The sequence below is a fragment of the Anarrhichthys ocellatus genome, unplaced genomic scaffold (genome assembly GCF_004355925.1).
Source record: "Anarrhichthys ocellatus isolate YVR2014 unplaced genomic scaffold, GSC_Weel_1.0 scaffold270, whole genome shotgun sequence".
NCBI classification, from domain to species: Eukaryota; Metazoa; Chordata; class Actinopteri; order Perciformes; family Anarhichadidae; genus Anarrhichthys; species Anarrhichthys ocellatus.
The window spans coordinates 63,156-74,704 of NW_022280295.1; the positions used below are offsets into that span (position 1 = coordinate 63,156).

General features: G+C 45.6%; 1 protein-coding gene across 1 annotated transcript in view; it reads right to left on the reverse strand.

The window, feature by feature from the left end:
- Nucleotides 1-11,549, reverse strand: part of LOC116401188 (collagen alpha-6(VI) chain) — a 58,962-nt gene that overhangs the window by 41,385 nt on the left and 6,028 nt on the right. The window contains exons 2-13 of the mRNA XM_031879468.1: nt 10,704-10,805; nt 9,360-9,968; nt 8,527-9,114; nt 6,999-7,565; nt 5,946-6,566; nt 5,241-5,801; nt 4,415-4,972; nt 3,288-3,866; nt 2,162-2,740; nt 1,723-2,078; nt 998-1,076; nt 723-868 (exon numbers count right to left, since the gene is read on the reverse strand). Coding sequence (XP_031735328.1) covers nt 723-868; nt 998-1,076; nt 1,723-2,078; nt 2,162-2,740; nt 3,288-3,866; nt 4,415-4,972; nt 5,241-5,801; nt 5,946-6,566; nt 6,999-7,565; nt 8,527-9,114; nt 9,360-9,968; nt 10,704-10,779 — 5,319 coding nt within the window. The 5' untranslated portion in view covers nt 10,780-10,805. The remainder of the gene's footprint in view (nt 1-722; nt 869-997; nt 1,077-1,722; nt 2,079-2,161; nt 2,741-3,287; nt 3,867-4,414; nt 4,973-5,240; nt 5,802-5,945; nt 6,567-6,998; nt 7,566-8,526; nt 9,115-9,359; nt 9,969-10,703; nt 10,806-11,549) is intronic.

The window sequence follows — 11,549 nt, forward strand, 5'->3', positions numbered from 1 at the left end:
CAAACAACGACCACATAGAGACATAAAACAACTACAAAGAGACAAACTAGGTCCACATAGAGACATAAAACAACTACAAAGAGACAAACTACGACCACATAGAGACATAAAACAACTACAAAGAGACAAACAACGACCACATAGAGTCATACAACAACTAGAATGAGACAAACAATGACCACATATACATAAAACAACTACAAAGAGACAAACAATGACCACATAGAGACATACAACTACAAAGAGACAAACTACGACCACATAGAGACATACGAAACTACAAAAACACAAACAACGACCACATAGAGACATAAAACAACTACAAAGAGACAAACTAGGTCCACATAGAGACATACAACTACAAAGAGACAAACTACGACCACATAGAGACATAAAACAACTACAAAGAGACAAACAACGACCACATAGAGACATACAAACCTACAAAGAGACAAACAACGACCACATAGAGTCATACAACAACTAGAAAGAGACAAACAATGACCACATATACATAAAACAACTACAAAGAGACAAACAACGACCACATAGAGACATACAACTACAAAGAGACAAACAACGACCACCTAGAGACATAAAACAACTACAAAGAGACAAACTACGACCATATAGAGACATAAAACAACTACAAAGAGACAAACTACAACCACATAGAGACATCAAATGGTTGTTGTACCTGAACACTAATACAAACTACTCACAATCTGCTTGAGGACGGTGCTGCTGACGCTCTGCATGCCGACACTGAGAGGAAGCTTGTAGCCGAATCCTCGCCCGAACTCCACCATCTGCAGCAGGGCGGGGTCTCTAGCCCCCTCCAGGGCAACCGTCAGCAGGGCGCTGACCCCTGCAGAAACCACACAAGAGACATAGACATAATGGAGTTACATAATCTACTTAATAATGGAAACATAATTATGTAATTATAAAGAGAAGGAATGCAAATCGTGGTCATGTTGGATATCCCAGGTTTTACCAGACTGTCGCAGCAGCTCTGATTCCTGCTCCAGTTTCATCACATCCTCATCGAGTCCGTCTGAGAAGATCACCAGCACCTGATGGGTCACATGTTAGACTGATTAAAGACTACATCTCATTCATTCAAGTGAAGGTGAAGACACATCTAACATGGTTATCCATCAACATTTGCTTAACCACGGGGAATAGAACCAGGGGAAAGCAGTGTCATCAAAGCAGGATCCTCTGTATTTTCATCAGTCTAACACCAAAAAAACCTTTCTAACAAAAGTCTAGCAGACTGGAGGACTAACACTTGCCAACTTGTACTTGTTTATACATTTCATGGTTTGTTAAATCCCATATTGGCGGGATATTTGTGGTTTGGCATCAAAGGTCGTCACAATGAGATCCAGAATGTTTAAACTATTAATTAAGAGTCATTTTGTCCAATGTTGTCAGATGCAGTCTAATTTTGGACTACAAGTGGACTCATTTTCAATTTATTCCAGCTGAATTACAACTCGTTCCACATTTAAATATCTGGCTGACTGAGCTACAGAGTCAAGCTGCTCAGTTCGTTCCATTTCAGCAGAAAACTATATGGAAGAACTTAACAGCTATGAAGACAGTTTACTGGGTGAAACAGTAGCTGCACTAACATCTGGTCTCTAAACTCTTCTCCTTCCAGACCGGCCACTCCAACTGAAATCCATACCACCTTAAAATGTGTCTCAGACTCACCTTCACGCCAGCTTGGGACTGGGCACTGAACTTCCTCCCGAAGGACTTCAGCAGGGCGGTGTTGAAGTAAGTGGGCTCTGCCAAAGTCAAGGTCATGACTTTATTCACCACGTCACTGCTGTAGCCTTCAAAGTTGAAGTCGTAGAGGGAGCGTCCATCTTGCGCCACCACTTGAAAGGCGATGTTGGTCTTAACGGGTTCCGGGCCAACGCAGCACAGACCTGGTATCGAGGAAACGTAACGGACGATCTCTGGCAGGAAGGCCTGGAGTTTGGCGTGGCCACTGATCAGCATCTCATTGGGAGCTCGGTTTCCCCGAGAAATATCGAATCCCATGGCGATATCGATGCTGCAGGCTGAAGCAAAGGGAAACACGTCTTTACCTTTGGCAGCCAGAGAAACAGAGGAATATGGAGAGAAAGAACAATTTTCAACTCACCACTGGGATCTTTGACGGGTTTAGATTTGCAGATCGTATCGACCACCTTTTGTTTGATCTTTTCCAAGCTGCCGAAGCTCTGCACAGTAAACAGCCTCTCTGGGGTGCCGGTGATCTGCAGGAGCTCCAGATCGTGGACGTCTCCAATGCCGATGGCGAACACCTCGATGCCCAGAGCCCTGAGACGGTCAGCTGCGTCCTCCACGTCGTCCTGCGACTCACCGTCTGTGATCAGCACCAGGTTCTGGGAGATCCCGGTAGATCTTCGGCTACCCCGAGACGCCTCAAAATAATCCCTGATGGAATCCAGGGCCAGTCCGATGTTGGTGCCTCCACCGAGCTGCTCCATGTCCAGGATGTGCTTGGTGATGGCTTGCTCGCTGTAAAACTGGTTGAGATAAAACTCCTTTTGGAAAGTGCTGCTGAACTGGGCGAGTCCTACACGCACTAGATTTTCACTGACTTTGAAGCTGTTCACCAGTCCCGTGGTGAACTGCTTCATGGTGGTGTAGTCGTTTGAGCTGATGCTGCCAGACTGATCGATTAGGAAGACCAGGTCCGCCTGCTGTTTCTCACAAACTGTGGAAGCAAAGAGAGGAAATGTATCCACATTACTCAGAAATAATCGTGCCATATACTTCAGTCATTTGAATTTATTCTTGATAGATTTCAACACTGTGGTTGGAGGCTCCATGCTCTTCGCTTGACTCATGTCATAATGCCACTATCAACACTGATCTAAGTTAATCACTTGAGTAAATAATATAATCCCATTTAGAGCCCAATGAAGAAATTGCTAGGATGCAATTATTGGCTGATATTTGCTTGCAGAGAATATTGGCGGATATGCTTATTAAAGAAATTGTTTAATGGGCTACTTGTATATTTGCTAACATTAATGTCCTCACTAAACCATATCATTGAACTGCATATACTGCAAATATACTGTGATCTTATACAGTGACTTTCCAATTTGTGAAAGTCAAGTGCGAGTAGTGGTATTATTTTGGTTTGTCAATGAATCTTTGCAAAGCTAGAAAGAAGGTTCTTAATGATGCTTTGAATATTTACGTATTCCTGTCTAGATTCAGAGTGGAAAAGGTGCGATGACACTTTGGCCTCTTACCTGGCTTGGTGGAATTGCAGAGGACATGAGTAATATTCTTGTACAGAGTTTCCAGGGCATCAAAGTTATCCACATAGAAAACTCTGGACATGTCGTGACCAGACATGATCTCCAGCTGTGTCCTGTTGGCTCCTTCGACTCCGATACTGAAGACGCTGATCCCTTTGTCTAGCAGCGCCACGGATGGAGGGACCAGACTGTTACGGTCGGTAGCATCACCATCTGTGATCACCACGAGAATCTGTGGAACCTGGAGTTCCGCTCGACCACCATGTGCATCGTTAAAGAACTCTACAGAGTATGCCAAAGCCCTGCCGGTGTAGGTGTCTCCATACGGGGACGACAGTGCTGATATTGCATTAAGAACGTCTCGTTTGGAGTTATACTTTTTCAGAGTAAAAATAGATTTGGGGTCGGTGGAGTAAAGAATGACCCCGAAGCGAGTCAGGTCCTTGCCAACTGTGGTTTGGTTCACCATTGACGCCATAAATTTCTGCATGCTTCTGAACTTGCTCAGAGTTATGCTTGTGGAGCCATCCACCAGGAAAATAATGTCAGCTCTTTCTGTCTTCTTACACTCTGGTTGGAGATAAAAGGACAGAGAGCGAATTAGGTCAAAGGAAAACGTAGCAGGAGGAGGAATCACATCAACATTTATATGCTTGTTTGCCATCCAAAAACATCAAAGCTGTCTTATTTATATGTTCAGCTAGAAAACTAAATGCTAGATGGTAAATGGACTGTACTTTTATTACGCTTTTCTAGTCTTTGACCACTCAAAGCGCTTTAACACTACTTGTCATCATTCACACACATTCATACACTGATGGGAGGGGCTACCATGCAAGGTGCTACCTGCCCAGCAGGACTAACTAACATTCACACAACATTCAGACATGTGAAGCTTATGGAAGCAATTTGGGGTTAAGTGTCTTGTCCAAGGACACATGAACATGGACTAGTGGAGCTGATTGAAGGACAACCCGCTCCAACACTGAGCCACAAGACAGATTGCAAATGTAAATCCTCAATACCTCAATACTAGATGTGAGTCTGTAGTCTAAAAAAGAAGAGGGGAAATTCGTGTCAAACTTTTAAGCTTAATCACTGAAATGATTGCCTCATACCTCTCTGTGGGTCACAGAGCTCCAAGGCTACCTGGCTCTCCAAGTCCTTCAGAGCGTCAAAGTCCCTCTCGGAATACACCCTGTCTGGTGAACCGCTGATCTCCAGCAGCTGGGTGGTGTTGGCGTCCACCACTCCGATGGCGTAGACCACCACTCCCTTGGCCCTCAGAGCCTCAGCGGAGCCTTTGACCTCATCCTGGGCCTCACCGTCTGTTATCACTATCAGCCTCTGCCTCATGCCAGGACGCCCTCCTCCGGTTGCGTCAAAGTACTGCGACACATCAGTGATGGCTTTACCTGTGTCGGTGCCTCCACCAATCTGCTGCATGTCATCGATGGCTTTGGACATTCCTTCCTTGCTGTAGTAGAGGTTGAGGGGGAAGGCTAGTTGTTGGATGGAGCTGAACTGCATGACACCGACGTGCACCTCGTTCTGCCCGATGACGGACTTGCTGATGACTGATTTCATGAAGTCTTTCATTTTCTCGTAGTCTTTTGGATAGATGCTCCCAGAACTGTCAATCAAGAAAAGGAGGTCGCCTGGTGTGTCTTTACAAGCTGTGGACACAGTAGCACAGACATGTTAGTGTGACGTTCCTCTTTTTTCCTGCTGAGCTAACCTGGGGCCCTATTGTATCATAACAAAATATATCTACTTTATGTAGAAAACAAAGCGGTGCCGGCGCTGCCTTAAGGCATCAACCAAGAACCAAAAATGAACCATTAATCATTTCCAGCCAGGGACCCTCACTTCCTGTCACCTCTATGCTACTATCAGCTGTCCAATGCTAATGTGTGACACATACAGAACATCCAGTTTTCTTACCGTCTTGAGAGCAGATGTCTGTGATGATGTCGTCCTTGATGGGCCTCAAAGCATCAAAATTATTGACGAAGAAAGTCCTCTTGGGGTCGCCGGCAATCTCTCCCAGCTCAACCGCATCTGCGTTTTTCACCCCGATGGCGTAGACGATGACGCCCTGCGCCCTCAGTTTTTCTGCGGGAACCTTGACCTCATCGGAAGATTTTCCATCGGTGATGACCACCAGGTACTCTGGGACTTTGTGACCACGAGTTGCCATGGCTCGATCAAAGTGTGGGCTCATGAATTCCAGTGCTCTTCCCGTCTCTGTCCCACCTCCGATTTGTCTAATATCCTCTACTGCTTTCTCCAACTTCTTTGCATCTGAGTGGGTTGTCAGATCAAATTCTAAATCTGCCGAATCTGCATATTTTGCAACCCCCACGCGGACATGTTGTGGCCCGATACGGAATGTATGTAGAAACTCAATGATGAACGTCTTCATGTCTTTGAAGTCTTTGGGGTAAATGCTTCCTGAGTGATCAATCAGGAAGAAGATGTCGGCTTCATCTGTTTGTACACAGCCTGGAAAATTAAAGACAAAAATATTATGAGTTATTTTTCTGCTATTTTTGCTATAAATGCTTTCTATTCTTTCAATTTTGACTTAAAACATAATTTCAGACTTATTCAACAAAGCCAGTTATAACACAAAACACTGGTTCAGACCTTCTTTGATGCCGGTTCTTCTTGTATTGACTGAGACTGCTTGCCGAAGGATGTTGTGGCACAGCATTTTCTGCATGCTCTGCTCTAGCGATTTCAGTTTGGCAAAGCTGTCCACAATGAACATGTGCTTATGTGGGGGATAAGATGCCATCTCTACCAGCTGTTCCTCATTGGCATCTTTGACCCCTACTGCATAGACGGTGATACCATCTCGACGAAGATTAGCGGCTGCCGTGCTCACGTTGTCCTGGGATTCACCGTCTGTGATCACCACCGCCACCTGTTGGACACCCTTTGCTCTCCTGCTTCCTCTTTGAGGGATGAAAACCTCCTTCAAGGTGAACTCTAGGGCCACTCCAGTGTATGTACCGCCACCACGATAAGGCAGGATTTTGATGAACTTCAGCAATTCGTTCTTGTCATTGAAGGAGTTAAGGTAGACCTGTGCTGTGGACTTGTCGTTGTACGTAACGATGCCCACTCGGACTCGAGACGGACTGACTTCCAGGCCACTCACAACCGAGTGGAGGAAAGTGCGCACCAGCTGGAAGTTGTCGTTTCCGATGCTTCCAGACTCATCAATGATGAACACGATGTCGGCCAGTTTGGCTGCTTTGCAATCTGTGAAAAGAGTTGTATGATCACAGAATCTTTATTACCAATTCATAATTCACTGAACATTTCTACATGAAAGATGAAAGCTCATTTCATTAGACAATCTGTTACATTCTGTATTTCTTGCTGAGTTCAGACTTTAGCCCTCGTACGTTTAAATGAGGCTCGTCCGGTGAAAACGTAGAGGGCTACAGCAAACCAATGCAGGTAGTCTGGGTACAAAGTTGAGTCTGCTCAGGTGAACTTTGTGACCGCTATGGCCCTGTGAAATGTCTAAAACATACGAGAGGGCCAGTGGAGAGGACAATAAACAGGTATACACATAAACTTAACAACAAGGTAATCAAACTGTTTGAATCTGAATCAAATTTAGAGAGGGGGTTAAATACTTATTCAAGTTTCTCAAGTGATGAATAGATAATAATAAAGGTATTTAACCTCCAGAGAGAATGATCTCCGCCTCCTCTCTTTCAAAGATAGCCTTCAGGTTGGTTACGCTGCTGATGGACTGGTAGATGTACGGTGCCGTCGCTACGAGACGCATCTCCTGCACGGACGGACTGAGGCTCATCCCAACCACAGTTACTCCTGAGGATTTCATCAGACGTGACTCCCTATACACAGGATCATCGGAGTCTTTTCCACTTATAACAACAAGGAACTGCCGGTAACCCTGGTCCGCCCGGCTTCCTGCCTCACTGGTGAAAAAGTTAGTGCTGGCAAAGTCCAAAGCGTGGCCCAGTTTACGAGGCTCGTTGGGTTGCAGTCTTCGCTGTCGGAAACGCTTAACGGAGTTCTGAGTCTCCTCTTTGGTTTGATAAGCATTGAGATGAAATTCAACATTGATATTTTGACCGTACTGGGCCAAACCCAGACGGTAGGTGGACGCTCCGATGTTCAGCTGATTGACCAGTCGAGAGAGGAGGGTCCTGACCTGCTGGAAGTCTGTCAGAGACATGCCACTGTCCACCAGGAAGAAGATGTCTGCAAACTTTTCTGCCAAGGCTGAAAGGAAACAAACCAAAGAATAGTGAGAGGATCGGCTGTTATGGAAAAAAACTCTGTAAACTGTAACGTAGTTAGTCAAGATCAGATTGCATCTCGCCCACAAACTAAGTTACTGTATAAAGAGATATCACTTTCATTTTGGTATTATTTCATATTTAGTATTTAGTATGAACCTCTGTACTTAATGGTAGGTAAATATACTTTTGTTCTTCTCACAGGTTGCAAAGGCTGGCAAATCAATTCTTAAAGCAAATAGTAATCCTTATCTTGAGGCCTTTTCCCGGCGAGTGAACCATTTCTGTGGGAAACTAAAGTTCAATACAGTCTGTCCCCATTCCAAACAACACATGTCTCTTAATGTTCGCTGACACGGCATGTTTGGCTGACCTCAAATTGGAACTTAATCACTGCAGAGCCTTCATGTGTTTGTCTGAGGGCTCAAAGCACTTGAAGTTATAAGTGGAACAATATATGCTTTAAAGCAAAAGGAGCATTTATTTAAAACACAGTATAATGTCAGATCCACCAGATAGAGAGACCTGGTGGATCTGACCTGAGACCTGATGTCATTGTGATGTAATCAGAGTTATGCCAGCTCTGGCTTATGGACAAAACCAATCACCAATGCCAATCACATAACCGGTGATCCAGAGCGATACAACCAAAGACGTTAATCATTGTGCAGTCGCTTGGCGTTAAATAGTCCATGTAAGTGACACCACTCTGTGCTTATCACCGCCACGCCTGATTTGCTGTGAATACAGCCTTAATGTCACGATGTCTCTTATTAAATCAACTTTATGAAAGCACAATAATACTTTTTTGTCTTCATTCAGTCAGTTATGTGTTGCAAGACACCTCTCGCTGCTCTTAAAGGTACTTTTCAGTTGCTTGTGAATACTGCAACACGTTACCTATTTTCAGGTAATTGTTTTCCTCTGATTCCTATTGGCCTTACCGTGCCTCTGATCCTCCACAGAGATGCAAACAGTTTCCAGCAGACCTACGGTCAGCCTCTGCAGAGCCTGGTAGTTATCGGTGGAGGACAGGAAGCGCTCCGGAGGCCGGTTGGCGATGGACTCCAGCTCCTTTCGGTTGGCTGCTCCGACCCCGATGCCAAACACGATGACTCCGTGCTGCCTCAGGCGCTGGGCGGGCACTACCACATCGTCGGTGGAGTCTCCATCTGTGATGACCACAGCGATCTGAGGCACCCGTTGTTTGGCTCGGCTCCCAGCACCCTCTGTGAAGTAGTTCTTCAGGAGGAATTCGATGGCCTCACCCGTTTCCGTGCCTCCTGTTCGGTAGGGAAATGTGTCCACTGCATCCAGCAGGGATTTCTTGTCCATGTGATCCTTCAGCAGGAACTCCATTGTAGTTTCATCGCTGTACTGAGCCAAGCCGATCCGAACCTTGTCAGGGCCGATGTCCAGGCCGTTGACTACGCTACGGAGAAACTGCCGGATCTCCTGAAAGTTACTGATGCCGATGCTGGAAGATCCGTCAACCAGGAAGACGATGTCGGCCACCGTGGCTTTGGCACATTCTGGACAGAAGGGAGAAAAAAGTCAGCATGTGGAAACAAGCTGTGTGTGCACTAATGTACCCATTTACAATATATTTTGTCCACCATCTCTGAATTCTTATGGTTTACAAGCTTTCTTAATCAAGGTGATTTTTCTGACTGACAGTCTGTTGGATATAGATATAGATATATATCGATATATATGTAAGGAATATCTAAGTCAGATCACTGAATCACCAGGACCTGTGTGCTATTGCACGGTTTACCTCGAGACAATTGCAGGAGCTGTCGTTTGACTTCCTCTACGGTCGTGCAAAGCGTCTGGACGATGCTCTGAGAAATTCCCTGCAGCGCCGCAAAGTCAGACACGCTGTAGACGTGCTGGCTGTGCGGCTCATTGGCTATCTCTTTCAGCTGGTCTTCATCTGCATCTTTGATACCAATCGCATACAAAACAATTCCCTTTCTCTTCAGGTCCCGAGCGTGGGACTCCACGTCGTCTTGTGATTTGCCGTCGGTGATCACCACGGCGATCTGCGGCACGTTCTGGCCCCCTCGGCTTCCGGCCGCCTCCACAAAGTGCTCGTTCAGCATGAAGTCCAAGCCGAGCCCCGTGTGGGTGCCGCCACCCATGTAAGGTAATCTGCTGATGTACTGGAGGATGTCCTTCTTGCTCTGATAGGTGTTGAGCAGGAACTCGGTGCGGGGAGTGGAGCTGTACTGGACCAGCCCGATGTGGACGTGCTCGTGCCCAACGTCGAAGCTGTTGACCAGCGTGTGCAGAAACCGACGGATCTGTTTGAAGTTCTCTGTGCCGATGCTCCACGACCCGTCCACCATGAAGACGATATCGGCCACGGCCTCTTGAGTGCAGACTGAGAGGGGAAGGTTGTCAAGTCACGGAGAGGTCTTCAGAGGAAAGCTCTCAGCACAGAGCAGTTCTTTGTTCTTAGGAAAGCGTGTCAGCCAGAAGGTGAAAAGCATCAGCGTGACTTACAGACAGACGTGGTGGGTTGTTTGTGTGCATGAAGAGAAACGGGAGCAGCTTGTGGACAGTTTGTGGACAGCACCTTCAGGTGCATTCTGGGATGCAAAAGTGTGAAGAGCAGCGGAAGTGAAGTGAACAGTGAAGTGCTGATGCAACTCTATCTCTCCTTTAACTTCTCAATCTCACTAAAACTTGACATACCTTTCATTCATGTGCCTGGTTGCAGAAAAAACTTTTCAGTGTTCTCATACTTTGGGTTATTTCTAGAAACTCCTCAACGAGACTCAAACTGACTGGAAAAGAAAATCTATGGTCTCCAGTGAAAATCTGCGTGAATTTCATGCAGGAAAACTACGTATATTAGTTGCTTAAGCTTCACCATGGTTTACTGTAACCGTCTCTCTATCTGGCCCCTCCCTCTTTCCCCAAACATCCAGATGGTAATATCCATGTGTTCTATGCAACAGGGTGAAGAAGATTAATGCTTCGTGTCCGAGTGCTCAGCAGAAATCACAGAGTGGTGACGGGTTAGTAACGGTGCACCACACACGCTGGTCCTACAGATGATCCTCTATGTGCTGGAATGCAGGAAGTTAAGTCACAGCTGCATAATCACACCCACCTGTCTTCTGAGCGGCGTTGCCGTAGAAACACGCTGCCATGATGAGGCTGAGGAAGAGACCCCGCCTCCCCTCCATGCTTTGAACGGCTCTCGGGTTTCTCTCTGCAACACAAAGACAAGAGAAGTGAATGCAGAGGATCTGTTTCCCATCAACAGGCCACGCCCACCGTGACTCCACATTACTAAACTTTATGGTCTTTCTCAAGAAGAAAACACCTCGGAGCTGTCGTGCGGTGGCTTGCTCAACAAACAAGTCGCACATTTTGGGAAATGTCCACTTGAAAGAGGAATTGACTGAAACCTTTAATGTGAGCGCCAAAGTATTTAGTGGTGGAAGAAATATTGAGATAATTCCCTGATGTAAAGTATAGTTCTCAGTGAAGTCTGTAAAATGAAGTATTTAGATCTTAAACTGTGTTTTTAGCCTCTGAAGACTGGAGACGTCTTCAGGTCCGACTTTTACATAAAAAAAACATACTGAAGTTGGGCTTTTGTTTTCTGTTACGTTAGACATAGTTTGTTGTTTAAGCTCAAGTGTTTTTTTAACCCATAAAATTTTATGGGTTTTCTTCATCAACTAAGAGGTTTTCAATGAGTAAAATACTTATTTTTCAATGACGGTTGGACGTTGAGTCTAGAAACAGAGTTCAGTGTCAACGGTGTTCAGAGATAAACCTGGAGTCAGACTCTGAGTGACAGCTGAGGGGTTAAGAGTGTGAACAGCGGGCGTCTTCTAAAATAATTATGTGTCCATGAACTTTGTCTCCCGTCTTATTTAAACCATCTCTATAAACACATAACAGGAAGTACAGGGACAGAGGAGGACGTAGAGGACAGTTTGTCTCC